The sequence below is a fragment of the Ictalurus furcatus genome, chromosome 1, assembly GCF_023375685.1.
Source record: "Ictalurus furcatus strain D&B chromosome 1, Billie_1.0, whole genome shotgun sequence".
NCBI classification, from domain to species: domain Eukaryota; kingdom Metazoa; phylum Chordata; class Actinopteri; order Siluriformes; family Ictaluridae; genus Ictalurus; species Ictalurus furcatus.
Window position 1 is genome coordinate 35,035,190 of NC_071255.1, and position 19,034 is coordinate 35,054,223.

At 41.0% G+C, this 19,034-nt stretch overlaps 2 protein-coding genes across 2 annotated transcripts in view; both read right to left on the reverse strand.

Moving 5' to 3' along the window:
* Window positions 1-10,111, reverse strand: part of LOC128606479 (myosin-IIIa-like) — a 15,020-nt gene extending 4,909 nt beyond the window's left edge. Inside the window, exons 1-7 of the mRNA XM_053622668.1 lie at window positions 9,958-10,111; window positions 8,031-8,117; window positions 7,817-7,940; window positions 7,218-7,737; window positions 5,287-5,434; window positions 132-223; window positions 1-32 (exon numbers count right to left, since the gene is read on the reverse strand). Of these exons, the coding sequence (XP_053478643.1) occupies window positions 1-32; window positions 132-223; window positions 5,287-5,434; window positions 7,218-7,737; window positions 7,817-7,940; window positions 8,031-8,117; window positions 9,958-10,081 (1,127 nt within the window). The 5' untranslated portion in view covers window positions 10,082-10,111. The remainder of the gene's footprint in view (window positions 33-131; window positions 224-5,286; window positions 5,435-7,217; window positions 7,738-7,816; window positions 7,941-8,030; window positions 8,118-9,957) is intronic.
* A 105-nt stretch (window positions 10,112-10,216) lies between these two features.
* myo3a (myosin IIIA) overlaps window positions 10,217-19,034 on the reverse strand; it is a 37,763-nt gene continuing 28,945 nt past the window's right edge. Inside the window, exons 17-22 of the mRNA XM_053630759.1 lie at window positions 18,241-18,370; window positions 16,690-16,746; window positions 14,430-14,527; window positions 11,386-11,466; window positions 10,732-10,937; window positions 10,217-10,454 (exon numbers count right to left, since the gene is read on the reverse strand). Coding sequence (XP_053486734.1) covers window positions 10,337-10,454; window positions 10,732-10,937; window positions 11,386-11,466; window positions 14,430-14,527; window positions 16,690-16,746; window positions 18,241-18,370 — 690 coding nt within the window. The 3' untranslated portion in view covers window positions 10,217-10,336. The remainder of the gene's footprint in view (window positions 10,455-10,731; window positions 10,938-11,385; window positions 11,467-14,429; window positions 14,528-16,689; window positions 16,747-18,240; window positions 18,371-19,034) is intronic.

Below are 19,034 nucleotides of genomic sequence, written 5' to 3' on the forward strand. Positions count from 1 at the left end.
CTCTGCTTCCTCGCCCTCTCCTGGACGGACCGCTGTGGAAAACATGACGAGAGAGAAAAACCATGAGCCGAACACACAGGAAGTGGATGCAGAACCTAGCTATGGTTCACTGTGCATGAACATGAACTCACGTGGATGAGGCTGTAGTACGTCGAGTCTTCAGGAGTGCTCAGAGTCTTTGGTTTGGTGCTTCGGCGGGACATCCGTGTCTGCTGTGTACCGGCTATCGGGAAAAGAGACGAGACATTGTTATCTTTGTGCTTTATCTTTGAGGTCAGACTACAATTACTGACCTTGTGTTCTATACACTGTTACACAATAACAATCATAATAATCAGAAACCCTCTGAAAACCTCCAAAAACCCTCCAAACCCCTCTGAAAACCTCCAAAAACCTCCACAACCCTCCAAAACCCTCTGAAAATCCTCTGAAACCCTAAAACCATCCATACCCCTCCAAAACCCTTCAAAAACCCTCCGAAACCCACCGAGTCCCTAAAACATTCCAAAATCCTAAAACCCTCTGAAATCCTCCAAAACCCTTCCAAACCCTCTAAAACCCTCCGAATCCCTCTAAAACCCTCCAAATCACTCTAAAAACCCTCCAAAACCCTCTAAAACCCTCCGAATCACTCTAAAAAACCCCCAAACCCTCTAAAACCCTCAGAATCACTCTAAAAACCCTCGAAAGCCCTCTAAAACCCTCCGAATCACTCTAAACCCCCCCAAAACCCTCTAAAACCCTCCGAATCCCTCTAAAAATCCCCAAAACCCTCTAAAACCCTCAGAATCCCTCTAAAAACCCTCGAAAGCCCTCTAAAATCCTCCGAATCACTCTAAAACCCCCCAAAACCCTCTAAAACCCTCCGAATCCCTCTAAAAATCCCCAAAACCCTCTAAAACCCTCCGAATCCCTCTAAAAACCCTCCAAAACCCTCTAAAACCCTCCGAAACCACTCGGAAACCCCTCCATAATCATATAAAATCACTTAAAATATGATGGAAAGTGCCTTGATTGTGGAACCCTGTTACCTTTTGCACTCCTACAATTGGGGTCAGAGGTCAATGTAGGAAACATCATTGAATTACAGCATCCGAATACAGATACTAGAGTTTTCCTGACCGATGCATCTGTATGGTTAAGTATTTCCACTATGTGGTGCTGACCGTAGTCTTGGTAACGTACGGAAAATAAAAATCGTTCGAGTTGATCGTAAATAACAGTTTGAATTTAGTTCGCTCGCTTGATGTGAATGTTACACTGAAAGACACAGACGCTAACCCCTCGCTTGAGTCTTGCTCATGCATATACAATAGTATTTCCTGTTCAAAAGTGCAATAAGTGATTTTTTTTTAATTCTTAGTCATACAAATAACGAGGAAAAATGATTTTAAAAAATAACGGTTTAAGCCACGGCTTGAGAACAAGTTTGGAAAACCGTGTTCTGGTCCAGAATGATCGTTTGTGTTTGGATGGACCTCTTGTCAGCCATTTTGTAGACATGCAACTTCACTCCACCCCAGTCTTCATCTGAAATCGGTAAGCACCCAGCGCAGCCAGGTCATTCTTAACTGAGCAAAAAAACATTTTTGAAAAATCACACAAAACACAGTAAAACCGGAATAAACACCGGCAGCACTTATGATGTGACTAGTTATGCAGAGAGCTAGGTTTAAACTCTCAGCGTACCGCATGTGTAAGGATCGATTTTACACCCTGACTTACGATCAAACTTGTGCTGCGTCTGAGTGCTCGTGCATCAAAGTGTGTGTGTGTTTTTTTAAAGAGTGTAAACAAGCATGAAGACGTCTACGTAAACATGCTCTTTATATCAAACCCTGTTTACATTTAGGGTGTTTTCACGTTTTGTGGTGTTTAGTCTGTTTGATTTTCTCTTTGATGTGGGTCGTCTGTGCAGGTGAAAGCAGGGTTATCACCTGCAGGTGCAAAACAAAATAACCGATTCCACATGCAGGGGCAGATTTGGTGATTTGGCGGCCCTCGGCAAAATATAGGAATGGGGCCCTATTCAGTTGCAGACATTTACCGTTATTATCTACATTCTACATACCTCTATTATACCTCCTATATATATATATATATATATATACCTCCTATATAAATTTGCATTTGTCCCCTGCTTAGACCATCTGAGCGTGGTGGTCTCCATCCATGTTCAATTGCGGTTGCGGAGGACATTTTTCTGTAGATGTGAGATGCTAAAATGCGCCAAAGGACCGAGCTAAGTGCTGCGGAAATGTGCTGCGTAATAATATATCGAGCGTGGATCCACGTTCTCTATGCTCGGGTGATTTTTATGATTTCTACGATTTACGTTGCTGTCGTATTTCTGACCAATGCCCTACACGTCCCTCAGACGATCCTTTCTCGGTTAAATGAATTAATACGCACCGAGAAAACAAAACCCAACCCGAATAGCAAAACGAAACAAAAGTACACTCTTCCCTCCGCCTTTAGAAGACTGAGATGATGGATATTAGGAACTCTTTGATTCGTTATCTTAGCGTCGGTGTATTCAGTGCCAGCGTGAAGGCGATTAATCAACGCCGTCAGGTTTCAGCAGGAGGGGGAAGTTTGTAACATGCCCACTAAAAGGTCATCAGTAATTCTCTATTGCTCAGACGACAGAAGCCAATTTAAAGTGTTCATATTAACACTAGGCGTAATTGCAGGAGGTGTTTCTCATGAAATATGATTAGCATTTAATGACCTTTGTAGAAAGAGAAATATGATTGATATTCAAAAAGGCCACTCGGATTTCCGACGTCTTGGAATGAGCAACGATAATCAAGTTTGATTATGATTGTGTGTGTGTGTGTGTTTTATTAGACCAGACCTTTTTTTATGACTGTAACAAATGATCGGGAATTACAGTTTCAACTAGTGATCGATTATGCGAAAGGTCCAGGAAAACTATATACTGTGAATTGCACGTTGTCAGTCATGAAAAGGTTCGCAACTGAATTTGTCGTGTGTCATATGGTGAGATTTTCTCTTATTGCGATAGTAAAGAACATTTTGCTTCAGGTAAAAGCGCTGATATTGTAACATTCACGGCAAAAATACAATAAAAACAAATCATTCCTGATAAATAATTATGTTTATGCTTGACAGGCTCTGAGTTAATAGATTCTTCAGCTCCACAGTGGACAACATTAAGGCACATTTACTGTTCTTTCTCTCTCACACACATCCTCCCGAAGCAATTACACATCGCATCTGATGAAATCCAGTGAACAACAGATGTGCACGACAAAGCGAATTTTCTGATGACACGACCTGCCGAGAAGCGGCTTTCCTCTTTCGGCACTTGGCATCTCCTGTGTTTCAGACGATCATTCATGGTGATGGAAAAAAAAAAAAAGGACCTTCATTCCCTGATACGATCTGCAGAAGGAAAGTAACTCGAACTGACTGGAACAAAGACTCAGCACTTGCTGCAGGTTGCAGGTGAGGCTCCTCATGTGAACGTTACAGCAGTGCGCCATTGTAAAGGAAAAATCAGGCACACTTCGACGGTATGTTAAGAGAGCGAGAGCGAGAGTCAGAATGATGCAGAGGGACGCGGCTAAGAAATGACGCTAAAATCCGAATGTGTAAAAGTCATCGCTGGGTAGACACGACAGCACCACGTGATACGGAAAACGGACAAAATGGAAGGTTTTCAAAGGGAACTCAACGTTGTGTGAGCATGAACGTAAAAAAAAAAAAAAAAAAAAGAAATAAAAAAGAAACAATGCTGCGTTCGACTTGACTTGGAATTTGGGAAGTCGGAGCTTGGAGTTCCATAATTTTCTGCACATTTGAGATACAAAATGAGAAAAAAAAAAACATGGACACCTGCATGAACGCTTGTTTATTGTTTCCTCCATTCGAGCACCAAAAGCTCCGTAAAACAGAGACGCAAATGCTTTAATAATCTTATTAAGAGTAAAGTATATAAGTGGTATTTTTATACTGTTGACAGTCGTTTACGAGTCATTTAGCACCAGGTTCGACGCAAAATCGCGGTCCGCAATCGGAGATGGTGCGGCGTTCGTCCGGCCACACCCCGAAGATCAGCGGCGTTGCGGTATCGTTACGTTTAGGCGGGATTCTTACTTAGAGGCGTTCAGTCATAATCCCACAGATGGTAGTTTCGCACCAGTGGCTCCTCAGCCAAGTACACGCACCAAATGTCTGAACCTGCGGTTCCTCTCGTACTGAGCAGGATTACTACTGCAACAACACCTCATCAGTAGGGTAAAACTAACCTGTCTCACGACGGTCACTGTCAACAGTATATAAATACCACTTGAATAAATAACACTGTTGACAGCGGACACTTTGCTATGATGTCTTGTTCTGATATCTTTGCTGTTGTTTTTTTTTTTTCTCATGTGAGATTAGAAATTTCACGTTATAAGCTTTAGTAGAACTTGACATTAGACCGAAACACACCACCAGACAACTGGGAAATCGTCTGGGTTACACATGTAACCCTGTTCCCTGAGAAGGGAATGAGACATCGCGTGAGCGTGACGCTGTGGGGAACGCTTCCGGGCGTGACCGGTGTCTGAAGTCTGTGTGAAATCACACCAGTTTATGGCTTGCTGTGGTTAGGCGACGTGGCATTTCACGCATTGCGTGACCATAAAACGGCGCCTGTAAACCACATCGTCAGCTTCTTTGTCTTTAGCGAAGCCGCATGTCTGTTCTCAGTGTGAACAAATATTGCGAAAACTTCAGAGAGTGTGTTACTCCCTGCTCTAAAAAACAAGATATATTACAGAGACACGTTTTGTGTGTGAAGTGTATGGGAGTGGAGCATGCTGCGGCAGCCCTTGAGGGGGCTGACTGCACTCATCGTGAACACTTCACAATGAAGCGGCTCTGCTCTTGGCTCTTTCACTTCTCAGCCGAAGGGAGATGGGTTTCGGAACCCCAGGACTCTGGGCCAGCCGCTGTCGGGGGAACCAGCCGGCTCAGATCCTGTGGGTTCCGTATAGATCGGAAGGGGGAACCGGAGATGAACGCTGTTCTATCTCTTGCTCTTTCCTCCGGATCCGACTCTCCGGTTCCAGGTTTTGGAGCTTGCGAAGCAACTTCTCCCTCATTAACCCAAGCTCAGGATCAAACCGGAGACTCTGGAGCTCTGCCACTCATTGTACTGATGTATACTTTAAACATGTTATGATTTATTCTGTGATATGAGTAAAGAAAATAGTTGTATTAATAATAAATCTCGTATTGTGTGGTAACTGTGACCGTGATGTGAGGCTTTACCCGAGGGCTGTTGATCAGTCCCGAGAGAACTGTTCATGACCTGTCCTCTTGTGAACATGCCGTTGCTGCTTGGGTTGATCTGATGAGCCATTATGATCTGATTCAGCTTCTGCTGCAGCATCAGGAAGTCCTGCGAGACGCTGCTTATCTGGACAGGAAGACAAAGAAAAAATGTCACGGCTGCCAAAAGAAACTGTGCTGTATGTCATAACACCATTTACTCTGCTGTGTCTCAAGAGATGTGGAGACAAATGATCAGTCCATTATTGTTCAATTCGTGCTGCTGAATCGAGAATGGTGTAAATCAATAAATCTTTCTGGAATCCTGTCATGTTGGCTAGTCAGTTGTTTAGAAGATTACGAACTTTCCGTAAAAATTATTTAAAAACTCGCAACAGAAATCCTGTAAATGATAAATCATGTCAGAACTTTTTCCACCCTCAATGTGAAACGCAATTGTAAAGATTAAGTGGAAAACAATCAGAAACCTTTCAGGGAGAATTAGGAAAAATAAAAAAGTTACAATAACCAGGTTGCATAAGTGTGCACACCCTTTTATACCTGGGGATGTGGCTGCGTTCAGAATGAACCAATGAACCACATTCAATCTCATGTACAAAAGTAATTATCATGCAGCTGTCATCAAAGACATTATGAATGAAATGAAGACCCGTAGTTTCTGTGGGATTTTCTTCACATCTTCTTGGTTTAATTTGACTGCTGAAGAAATGGTCCTCAAAGAGCTACCAAAGCCTGTGTAGGGTCTCACTGTCGAAACGTATCGATCAGGAGACGGGTATAAAAAATGTTCAAAGCATTAGATGGACCATGGAACATCATAAAGGCCATCATCACCAAGTGGAGAAAATGGATCACCACAGTGACATCACCAAGAACAGGACATCCCTCCAAAATTTACAAAAGGACAAGACAAAAACTTACCAGGGAGGCTTCCAGGAGACCTACGGCAACATTAAAAGAGCTGCAGGAACATCTGCTAAGCACTGATTACTCTGTGCATGTGACAACAATCTCTCATATTCCTCACATGTCTTGGATTCGGGGTGTGCACACTTATACAACTAGGTTATTGTAAGTTTTTTATTTTACTTTTGTTCGCTAAAAAGTTTCTGATTGTGAAAGTGAAAACACTTTATTTGGGGGAAAAGATCCGACGTGATTTATCTTAGTGTCATTTTTTTTACATGACAAAAACCTGCCATTTTAACAGCGGTGTGTCGACTTTTTATATCCACTGAATATGTATACCAATGACTTACTTTTTTACTACTTCTATATATGGTGACAGGTGCACCCAGAGCTGCTCTTATTTCCATATATGGACTAAATTACCACGATCGTTTGCATATGTGTGGCAGCCTGCAAATCCATACACAAGGTCAAAATGTGACTTTTTCCGTGTTACGTATAGTTCCGAAAACTGGAATTTTACTTGGCGAATGCAGACAAGCGGAGTGATACACACAGTGAAACGTCCCAGTGCAGTTATAGGAAATATCAGCAATCATGGGACACCACTCGAACAATCAAATTTGTGGACTGGAACTAACTGTTGTATAAAATGTCGTGAGGATGTTGGTGCTGGCAGGAATTATTAGTATTAAACTAACCCGATTAACTCATGTGAGGCATTATAGTGCAGCAGGGACCCGGGTTTTATTCACACGACAGCTTTTCCCAAACCATCTCATATAAACAGTGTTTTAAAACTTTAAAACGTGCCATCCATGGCCTGTAATCTGCAGAGTGATTCTATTGCCTGACCCTCTGATGCCTAAATAATCTATGTTGAGTCTATTTCCTGGATTTGACCCAGCCCTATTAGTCCTAGACATAAACTGGGTCTAGATATGAAGCCTGATAGAAAGCACACTTGGATCGTCCCCTGTCTGGAGAACCTTACTACTCACATGTTTGGTCAAACTTTCTAAATTGTTCACATCTGTCTGTGCTTGCGCTTCGTCGTTTTGTTTTGACTCAGCATCCTGGACGGCTTCCGTCCTTTCTTCCTCTCCATCCGGTACATCAGGTACATCAGGTGTAGCTTCTGTTGGTTCCTGTTCCTGTCCTGCCTCCGCTGGCTTCTCTTCTTCAGATGGATCTGGAAGTGAGTCGTTTTCTTGAGTTTGTGAGTCTGTGTCCTTCTTCCCCTTTGTTGGGAGCTTCCCTTCCTCTTGGAGCTTCTTGCGTTCTTTGTATCCTCGGAAGTTGCTCTGGATAACAGTCGCTGCTTTGGTCTCCTGCTCTTCTCCAGATCCTGGTGAAGCAGCTTCAGGTTCAGCTTCAGATGGAGCGGTCTTTTCTTCGCCATTCTCAGGCTCTTTTGCTCCATCCTCCTGAGCTGAATCTGCAGCCAACTTATCCTCCTCAACCGGCGCATCCTCTTTGACCTCTTCTGTATTCTGTTCGTTCTCCTTTTGCATGGCTTCTCTAAAAGAAAACAGTACAGCGTGTTAGATGTATACTGTCCGTTGAATACTTACTATCGCAGTTTAAAGAATTTGCATACTTCCTCCTTTGGAAGCTCTTCCTCTGTTTGTGCCCTTTAAAGTGTGCCTGGATCTTTGTAGCAGCTTTGTTCTTCTCATCCACTAACTCCTTGTATTTCTTCCTCGCCAGATATCCACGGCATACTAGACACAAAGATAGAGAACGTTCATGAAGACCATACGTTTGTGCCAGCTGAAGTTTCACTGTTGTTCTTATATAAATATTATTCTTACATGCTTGAAATTCAACAATGGTAGTGTCCTCTTTGGGTTTAGCTTTATCATCAACCATTTGTCTTCTTACCTTGTGTCCTCTGTATGCTGAAGAAGACAACAGAACATGCTAAGTACAGGCTAATTTCTACTTAGTCCCAATGAATGTGGTCACGAATCACCTAATTTCACAAGTAAGGCCATTGGACATAGACATGAACCCTGACTATACCCCTTTTCCAGAGCCTGGGTGCAAAGTGGTGGCGATATGTCATTCAGTCACTACTTGAAACTTGGGGTGTGCTGTTATAGGAATACCACAACAATACCAACATTTCTATTTATTAATGCAAAGTGTAAACTCCTCTTTCCTGAAGATTTTCCAGAAAATTTAAAGTTGTAGCTTTATCTCTGACTGTTATAAAACACTGACACTGGAGACTCCTTCCATAAATGTTAAATAAATGTCTCCTTACTGAAAACCTCACCATATTTTACCTACAGTGGTGCTCAAAGTAGTCCTAAAAGTAGATAATGAGAACCCAGTTAAACAAATGAGACAACAATATTATACTTGGTCATCTATTTCTTGAGGAAAATGATCCCATAGTACATATCTGTGAGGGGTAAAAGTATGTGAAGCTTTGTTTTCAGTATGTGGTGTGACCCCCTTGTGCAGCAATAACTGCAGATAAACGTTTGGGGTAACTGTTGATCAGTCCTGCAGGTCGGCTTGGAGGAGTTTTATCCCGTTCCTCAGTACAGAACAGCTTCAACTCTGGGATGTTGGTGGGTTTCCTCACATGAACTGCTTGCTTCAGGTCCTTCCACAACATTTCTATTAGATTAAGGTCAGGACTTTGACTTGGCCGTTCCAAAACATTCACTTTATTCTTCTTTAACCATTCTTTTGTAGAATGACTTGTGTGCTTAGGATTGTTGTCTTGCTGCATGACCCACTTCCTCTTGGGATTCAGATCACAGACAGATGCCCTGACATTTTCTTGTAGAGTTCGCTGGTATAATTCAGAATTCATTGTTCCATCAATGATGGCGAGTCGTCCTGGCCAAGATGTATCAAAACAGCCCCAAACCATGACACTACCACTACCATGTTTCTCAGATGGAATAAGGTTCTTATGCTGGAATGCAGTGTTTTCCTTTCTCCAAACACTACGCTTATCATTTAAACCTAAAATTCTATTTTGAACTCATCAATTCACAAAACATTTTTCCAGTAGTCTTCTAGCTTGTGATCTTTAACAAACTGCAGAGGGGCAGCAATGTTCTTTTTGGAGAGCAGTCACGTTCTCCTTGCAATCCTGCCATACACACCATCGTTGATCAGTGTTCTGCTGATGGTGGACTCATGAACATTAACATTATCCAATGTGAGAGAGGCCTTTAGTTGCTTACTGACCTCTGATGATCTTCTGATGATGTTTTAGGTCATATTTATACCAAAATATAAAAAAAATTCTAGAGGGTTCACAAACTTTAAGCACCACTGTATATATCTGAATCCATTTACGTGGAGTGTTTGCCATACAGGTCCCCGTGTAAGTTGTTTTGAAAGACTATTGAAAGACATACTATAACGTATTACACAACCAGCACATTAAAATAAACGTGTCATCTTCAGCTGCACTTCAGTCAGAGTATCACAATATTGTTTAGATCTGAAATGAAATTCAAGTTCGAGTTCAAATTCACACCTTTAAGGGTTTTCCCAGAGGAACAAACCAATGAAAATGCTAGATAGATTTTTTTTTTTCCCCCTAACTTTATTTTTTATTGAAAATAATTTTACGTTGTATTTCTTCAACCATCCTGATCTTGCACTGTGTACTAATGCATACCCACAATGCATTTCTCTACTGTAAGCTAATTAGCAATGCTTTTACTAACACATGAACTCAACTGAGATGTATGCAGTATGTGTTTTCACCTGACTGCAGGACTACAGCACTCTGAGTTCTCTTCCCCAAGGTTTTCCGGTAGTTTTGGACTGCCAGCCAACACCGTACGCACGCCTGCACCAGCACGATCCGGTCCATGGTTCTCTTGATCATCAGGTTCAATTGTTCCACGTGATAATACTTCAGAAAGACCTGAAATAACAGCATACTCATATATACATATATACAGTATATATACTATACCCCCTTAAGATCTGTACTCTTTGGAAACCGTTTGATTGGTTTGAACGTTAAAGTCACTCCCAGGGTTTGGACTTACTTACATTCCTTACTCTTGTTTCGCGATATAGAACCTTTCCTACTGTTTTTATATGTAAAAATATGATTGGATTTCACTCTGCTAGAGTTTCATGCCTTTGTTTTGCCCAGAGCCCAGTTTTCCATCTTGGCTTTCTCCAGAATAGCTGCACACGCCTCAGGAGTGACAGCCGGCTCTTCGTTCACACGGAAACCCAGCATGTAGTATCTACAAACACAATGTGCCTTAATAGCAATCAACACTGCACAAATGAAGAGTGCTTCTTTTTATCTACAGTATGTCTGTACATATATTCGGTATGGAATAGCCTATATTTACATGTTCGGAAGATTTCTTTGCATCATTTTCTGGTACGGCGTATTAAGAATAAATCTCAATTAAGAACTCTATTAAAATATTGAGTGTTTTTGATTGAGTGTTTTTTTTGTTTTTTTTTTATCTGTGATTCAGAGTTTCAGTGGGGTCACGTGTGCTGCAGACTGACCTCTGGATGAAGTTAGCAAAGACGATGCGGTGAGAGTAACCCTGTCTGCGGATCTTAGCCGTCTCCAGGATGCCCGTGTAGCGCAGCTGAATCAGCACTTTCTCCCTGTCGAACTTATGAGCCTGGCGGTCGTTATTGGGTTTGATACAGCGGACAAAGTGCGGCTGTCCGGCCACCATCTTCGAAAGCAGGTCCATCAGTGAATACTGAAAGAAAGGAAAAGAAATGAGTGGTAGTTAGAGTTGTAGCGAATTTGTGACACCGTAAAAATAAATAAATGAATAATAATAATAATAATAATAACGAGCACAAGGGACTATCTTGTTTTGTGGACATTCCACACCATTAAATGTAAATATAAATAGATAAAAAGTATGATGTGCTGTTTTTTTTTTTTGCTAAATTAAAAACAATTTAATTGTTGGTTAATTGATGTGGTATAAGAGCAATAAAACACTGTTATAGGAAAGAAATCAACTTTGTGGGGACAACAGTGACTTCACCGCATTGGTGATTATTTTCCTATAACAGCACCACACCGATTGTTTTACTGCTTACTTAATCACTTCATTAAATTTTATAAAACAATTCATATTCGTTATTAGAAAAAATAAAAATCGACTAAATTTGAGTTATTATTTAAGCAATGCTTACTCTGAAATAAGAAGCCACGGTTTGAGTCCTCATGTTGGTGGTCTCCCGAGGGTGATGTATGCTTTCCGCACCGTTCTCTCCCTGAGAACACACAATATATTCAAGGAAAAGGAGAATTTATAGATTCAAGGGCAGGACGAGCATCTAACGGGCCTCTAATGACTACAATAAATATGATCAGGGTGACGTGAAGGGACGTCATTTCTAAAGCATGCTTCTAAACATGATGGATTTATTGGGTGTCAGGGGAAGCAGCTATGAGGAGAGATGGAGGATAGCTGTAAAAGTGTGGGTCAGGGTGAACACACGGCCATGCTGGGAATATTGTGCAAGGAAAATATTGATGTTCTTTTCCTCCACGGACGAGTGCTAATACGTCCGGACGATCTGATCTCGTCTTTAGGATGGGAATACATATTCTGAAAAATACTGGGAATATGGCTTCAAAGGGGAATGATCGAAAGCGCGTCTGGCTTCCTTAGTATCAGCATACTGAATGAGAATTATTACAACTATAAGCTCATATAATTAATCAGCTTAATATATAATATATATAATATATAATTAATAATTAATGATCAATAAATGAATCTGACTGATAGACTGTGGGGTGTTAAATATCACACTGAAATAATCTTGTCAAAATAACAAGATAATAACCCAAAATAAGGAGGTATTCATTAGAAATAATGAGATGTTATGTTGAAATAATGACGTAGCGCTTGGGAAATAATGACATCACAGGCTTTCTGCCATTTATCAAGGATGGAGTAAAATAAAGACATGAAAAGGCCAGTAACTGATAACACAGATAGCTTTCTGAACATGGATTCATTTTAGTAAGCGTAACTGTAGACCTTACGGAAAAGTCACATGAAATGTACCCTTTTTTTTTTTTGACACTTGTGTGATTCATTGTTTTTGCTTTTTTTTTTTTTTATTCCCCTAACTGGATGATTATTGAAACTTTTTATTTACCCATACAGTCAGGTCCATAATTTTCGTAATTTTGCTTCTGTACACGAAGCAATCAAGATGTGATTGGAGTGTGCGTAGACGTTCAGCTTTAATTCAAGGGGTTTAATAAAATATATTGCATTAGCCGTTTTATGGCCTACAGTTCTTTTATTACAGAGTCCCTCCATTTTCACAGGCTCAAAAGTAATTGGACAATCGACTGATAAGCGGTTTCGTGGCCAGGTGTGGCCACAGTAAAATCCCTAGTTTTGAATTGACACCCAGAGTGTTTATTTGATTCCAAATCGACGGCGAAACGACGAAAATCGCGCCACTGTCCAAATACTTATGGACCTGAATGTAGAGTATGACCAGGCTCATTCTAACCTCGAGGCTCTGTAAAGCACATTTGCAGAACTACAAACAAATGCAAAATGCGCACAGGCGATAGATGCTCGTGCAGGTGCCCCTGATCTTCACTACAGGAACAATGGGTGCAATCTTTGATGTGAAATTTCCAAAGAGGTGAAAGAGCATGACTCAGCATGCAAATACATGGAAATATATTCACGGCCTCCTCAAAGACACTTCATTTCAATATGTATAAAGCGTCGATTTTGTTTCAGGCCTGGAACTTCAGAGTTTTAAACGTACACCAGCGTTTCTCTTAGAGGGCTCTAAAGACGACGAAACCTCACTATAACGCTCCCAACACGAGCTCGTGTAGAACAAGAATGACAAGAGAGTGTAACACTTTAATGATGTCCATAAGGCTGTAAGACACCTACATAAACCCTTAATAACTGACATGAAGCTACGTAGACGATCATAAAGCCAGTTTGTTTTATGGCGTCACCTGACAAAAAGATCAAGTGTTGGGATTTTTATTGATATAAGGTTGTGTTATGACACTTTCTAAGCTGACTAACATTAAGAGCTTATAACAACGGACTGTGTAACTACATGCACTTATGTCAGAGGGGCATAATGGTGATAAGGTTATTTCTTTTTAGCTATGTTGGTTAAAAAAAAATTAAAAAATCACGTTTTCTGTTCCTGATTTGTTTTTGTTTTTTGCTTTTTCGGGCTTAAAGGAACGTACTTGTGTTCGGACACTATTGAAAAAGCGACCATCTTAGATGCTTCTATTTTACGAAAGATCTTGCACTGGTGATTTGCATAATATCAATGGGGAGCGCATCAAATCAACTTATCAAGGTGCGTAACCCAACTCTGAAGACCAGGAACTTTCCTCATGTACCGTACATACTGATATAACTATATATCAGCAGAATTGAATTGGACTCCATCCATCCATCCATCCATCCATCTTCTATACCGCTTAACCTTTTTAGGGTCACGGGGAACCTGGAGTCTATCCCAGGGAGCATCGGGCACAAGGCGGGGTACACCCTGGACAGGGAGCCAGTCCATCGCAGGGCACCGCACAATCACATACACACTCACACACCCATTCATACACTACGGACACTTTGGACACGCCGATCAGCCTACCATGCATGTCTTTGGACTGGGGGAGGAAACCGGAGTACCCGGAGGAAACCCCCGCAGGACGGGGAGAACATGCAAACTCCACACACACAGAGCCACGGTGGGAATCGAACCCCCGACCCTGGAGGTGTGAGGCGAACGTGCTTGAATTGGACTCATTTAACTGTTTCTATACTGTAGGTTTATTTCAGTTATAATGAAGGGCTTATGTAGCTGTCATGTAGCCCATTGAACATTCACCTTAAATCAAATGCTGGGAAGCTCCTTGTAGTACCATTCAAAATTTCGACATAATTCAGGTACATACAGGTACATATACGTACATGACACACACACACAGTGGGAAAGACAATGTAAGCAGCACATGCGACGTCCATTTCCTGTGGGCGGATACTGAAATCTGTGTTATTACCTCGCCGACTGACAGGAGTTTGTACAACATCAGCACTTCCATCTTTAGAAAAAAAGAGACGTGTGCATAAAGGGAGGAAATATAAATCAGACAGGAAGCGAAAGAGATGAACAGAAGGGGGAAAACAGAACGCATACATTATTTTCTCGAGCTCCGTATATACCTTGACGATGTTTACAGAGCGCTGAGGAGAGCGCTGACGTGAACTGAGTCGCCCCGACCCTGTCCCCTTTCCCTTGGTGTGAGCTAGATTACCTGGTCAGACAGAAAGGATACAAAAAAGTTAAGAGTAACATCCCAATCGAACAGACTTTCTCTTGATATCGTCATGGACATAGAAAACAAAAAACAAAACAAAACCCAACTCAAAAAAACACAGGCCAAGCTGACCATCTTACGTTCTTTTCAGGCTGAATATTAAAAGACCACTTATAATATTCACCTGTCTTTGTAATGTGATTGAGGCAAACGTTTGCTTGTTGTCGTACCAAATGAAGAACAGATCAGTCCTGATATTGAGCTGGAAACTGGGATGGGCTGGTTTTGATGGTACACAACCAACTAGCACTCAATGCACTCAAAGCTTCAAACTGGTTTGCACCAGATTTACATTTACAGCACTGTTATGGAGCACTATGTACAGCTTCTGGAACTTTCTCAATGTAATATGAATGAGCAGTGAGTTAAAACAAAATAATCAATTGGAAGAGTGGATAAAAAAATGTAAAAAAAAAAAAAGATGGTTGAACTGAATAATTATTTTTTGAATTGTCAATTCAACATATCGTTCTTGAGGGTTGTTCCAAAGTCACATTAAACATATTCATGTCACCTCATGGGTTTTGACATACGCCTTTCATACCTTTCATGAATTATTTCCCAGCATGGATTTAGAAAGGACTTATGCACTGCTTGTGAATATATCATTAAAGCCCTATATAGAGTAGATACCCTTCCAATACAAAATCTATACCTATCTCCACTGGATAGATATTTAAATGATCTCTAATTACATCCCTTTAAGAATATTATTTTGATTTACCAGGGCTAGAGACTCTGATTAATCAAGGTTAGAAAATCCTGCTCTTCTTGAAACAACTTGTCTATGAAGTTGGATTAGTAAATATGCCTCGCGAATTGTTTGCATTTCCAGCATGATCTGCTCAGCCTGTGCTTTCGGACCTGTTAGTTGCTCAGACCTGGTTAAAGTCATATACTAGTCCAGGAAAGAATGACTTCATTTTAAAGTCATCCATGTTGAGAACCTGAAAGTGAAGACTTTCCAAGAAGACAATTGAAAGTACTATTCTAATCACCATAAATAATCAGCGTAGAGATTCTCCCAGAGATCAGAACTTAATTGAATAGCAGAGCAAGACTAATTGAGGACTAGCGACTAATATGTATAGGCTTTTCCCCTCACAGATCCATTAATACTTACAGATAAGTGTTTGTTGGATATAATCACTCGATACAACTAAATGTAATTGCAGCGTTCCAGAAAGTTCATATAATAAGCTAAAGTGAAGACAGTTCTGGAACAATGAAGTGGAGTAATGATGTCCAGTACGTACAAGGTCTCTAATTCAGATTTGCTAGTAGTCAGAATCTGGTCCGTATGTTCCCTCTTTAGATGGAGCAACTAGTCAAGGAGGAAATGTGCACTTTCTGTGCCGCAGGTCGCACTTCATTACCCAATCCAACTCAGCTAGTTGGCGTTTCTGTTTTCAGGTGCTACTGAGGCCAGATTTGAACACGGTGTGATGGGTGATTTTCATCCTGATAAAAACCCTCCCAGCTGCTGTAGATGGCTCCTCTGATGGACACAAGCGTCCATGCTGTGAGCACTCAGTTCAAGAAGCATCTACTTCAGCTGAGCCGCCATATCTCCAAAACAAAATTTAGTAGATCCTCAAACAGTGTGATAAGACACACAGATTTTACGTCCAGTGTTCCTGTGGCCCTAATGAGGATAAAGCCCTTACTGAAGATAAATGAAAGAATGTTTACTAAGTCATTAGCGCCACTGTTGGAATTAATCTCATGATTAAAGCGAGTTTGGCCTGTTGTACAGTATATATACATATATATTATCATTCTCACTGCCTATCTAACCAGTTCTTCCAAATATAAAGAAGCAGGATGGGATCCAGATTCTGGCAAATCCTCATCTGTGAAATATCTGCTACTGACTTAGGTTCTTACACACATCATATATAGTCTCCCCAATTCTTCCTTTCATCATGGCCTTTTGGAAATGCAGGAAACCTAAGGTGTTTTTGTATACCCAACAATCACTTAGCTCGAAGTGTGTGCAGGTCTGTGTGAAGTCCATACAAAGCTTCATTAAGAGGTATTAATGCGTGATTCGATTTGTGAGTTGATTCGTTTGGCCTCCAGCGTCACCCATTTGCTGTACTTACTCTGCAGTGGAAAGGTTTTGACCTTAAACAGGCCACCAACAATAAACGGCTGGTACGCTGCAAGAACAGAACAAACTGTAATCTGTGTTAATCTGAAACAGATTACCACAATGTAAAATAGCGATATGGATGGGCAGTGTCCACTAAACTGACAACTAATACAACGCAGTTTTCCTCTCTGTATTGCTCAGGGAAACTAATGAGCATCGTCGATTGAATCTCCTCATTGGATTTTGTTTGAAAGTGAATTTACCTGCTTTATAAACCAGAGAGCTTGGCTAGGCGTTGTTATATAACCACAGCTTTACGGAGGTTTATGTATTTCCTCTTCTAATACATCAAGTTCGGCATATGAAGGTGAGGGGAATTAGCTGATCAGCTAAATACTAAAGCGTGCTCCGTGAAGTACAATGCTAAACTCTGCAATGCAGTGGTATAACGTTTAAGGACTGGAGTCTGACGTCACTGCTGATGTGTGTTCTCACTGGAGTCTGACATCACACTGTTGATCCTGCATTCTCAGAAATAAAGGTACAGGACGGTATTTTTCCTTATCTCTTGGGTGGTACCATATGGGGACATGTTTGGTACTTTTAGTATGTGCCTAAATTTAAGATACAGAATTGAACCTTAAGGACCCCTACTGTGAAAGCTCATTAAAGTTACTTGGGAAAGATACATAGTAACGATACAAAACATGTACCTTTGATGGTACCACCCCAGCGACTGAAATGTTTGGTTGGAAAGATGAACAAACAGTACTAAAGACAATAAATAGAGACATGAAAAGTGAATGTTGTTCAACAGAAGAAAAAAAAAATTAGTAGTTAAAAATCCACTTTGTCAGTTAAATAGATTTGTATGTGTGCCCCCTCCCCCATCCCATCACAGTTTGCATCTCTGTTGGAGATACGGCATGTGCTTGTGATCACTTACGTTTCCCATCTAGCCATACCTCCTCCCCAGTCCAGTCACTGGTTTATTACCATTGTAATTGTATTGTAGTAAAATGCATTACTAAACTTCTTCCCCTAAGTGCCCTAGTTTGTGTTTCTTGTTTTCGTGACCAGTCCCCGGTAGTTTAGTCTACAGTAACTCTATTCCTGCTTCTTGACCGCTGTACTTTACTTTGTTTATGATTCCAGCATTAGTCAGAGCACATATAAAGAGCAGGTTATATTATGTTGAATCTAGTTTTGTAGATTTATTTTTTTTAAAAAACGTGTGGCTTTTCAAGACGTCGTAAACGTCATAAAAGTCCTGGAACAACAACGAACCCCTCTTTAAAAAAAACCAAACAAACAAACAAACAAAAAAAAAACTCAGCATCATCATGTAACAGCATCATGACAGTAGATAACCATCTAGCTTTTTATTCCCCTGCTCTGTATTACTCAGTGTACGCACACGTCTGTAGTGTAACTTTATTAATAACCAGTACTTTCTAACAGAAATGAATAAATAAGTTAGATTTTCACTATTGTGTAAAGAAAGTGTTTCACTGAACTCTGGGAATACCCGGGAAAAACGGCTTTCTCAGTGTGCTGGTACCTGTTTTAGTGAGCGGATTAGTGACTAGTTTGCTAATCAGCTCGTTCTCTGAAGACCTCAGCAGCAGGATGATGTCGGCAGGAAGAGCGTCTCGGTTCTTAGCCAGAAACCCAGAGGCAGTATAGATCACCTGATCAGTATATTCAAGAAAATCACATGAACACATCTTATACACAATGTTATCTGATAAATATATAACGTATATATTTTTTTTCAAAAAGAGATTCGTTGTTTGTTGTGTGGCTGTGAACTTGATACTTGATACTATACAATTTCATTATGTACACTCCTGGACAACAAAATGGTCCAAGCCCAAAATGGCAAAATATTAAGCTTTTAATGGTCTTAACAACAAATGATTGGGCAGAAAATTAGCAAGAATGCTAATCCTGCTTATGGAAAAGCTAGAACAAGGGAAATTCACTTATATAGTCTTCTTGTACATGAAGGTTAAATCATGATCATGATTGAAATGTCCATCCATCCATCCATCCGTCCATCCATCCTCTGTACCGATTATCCTGCACAGGGTCACGGGGAGCCTGGATCCTATCCCAGGCATGAGGTGGGGCACACCCTGGACGGGATGCCAACCCATTGCCGGGCACAGTCGCACTCCCACTCACACACCCATTCACACACTACGAACTTGGAAATGAAATGCAAATCAGCCTACAACGCATGTCTTTGAACTGAGGGAGGAAACCGGAGCACCCGGAGGAAACCCCTGAAGCACGTGGAGAACATGCAAACGTCACACACACAGGGCGGAGATGGGAATCAAACCCCAAACC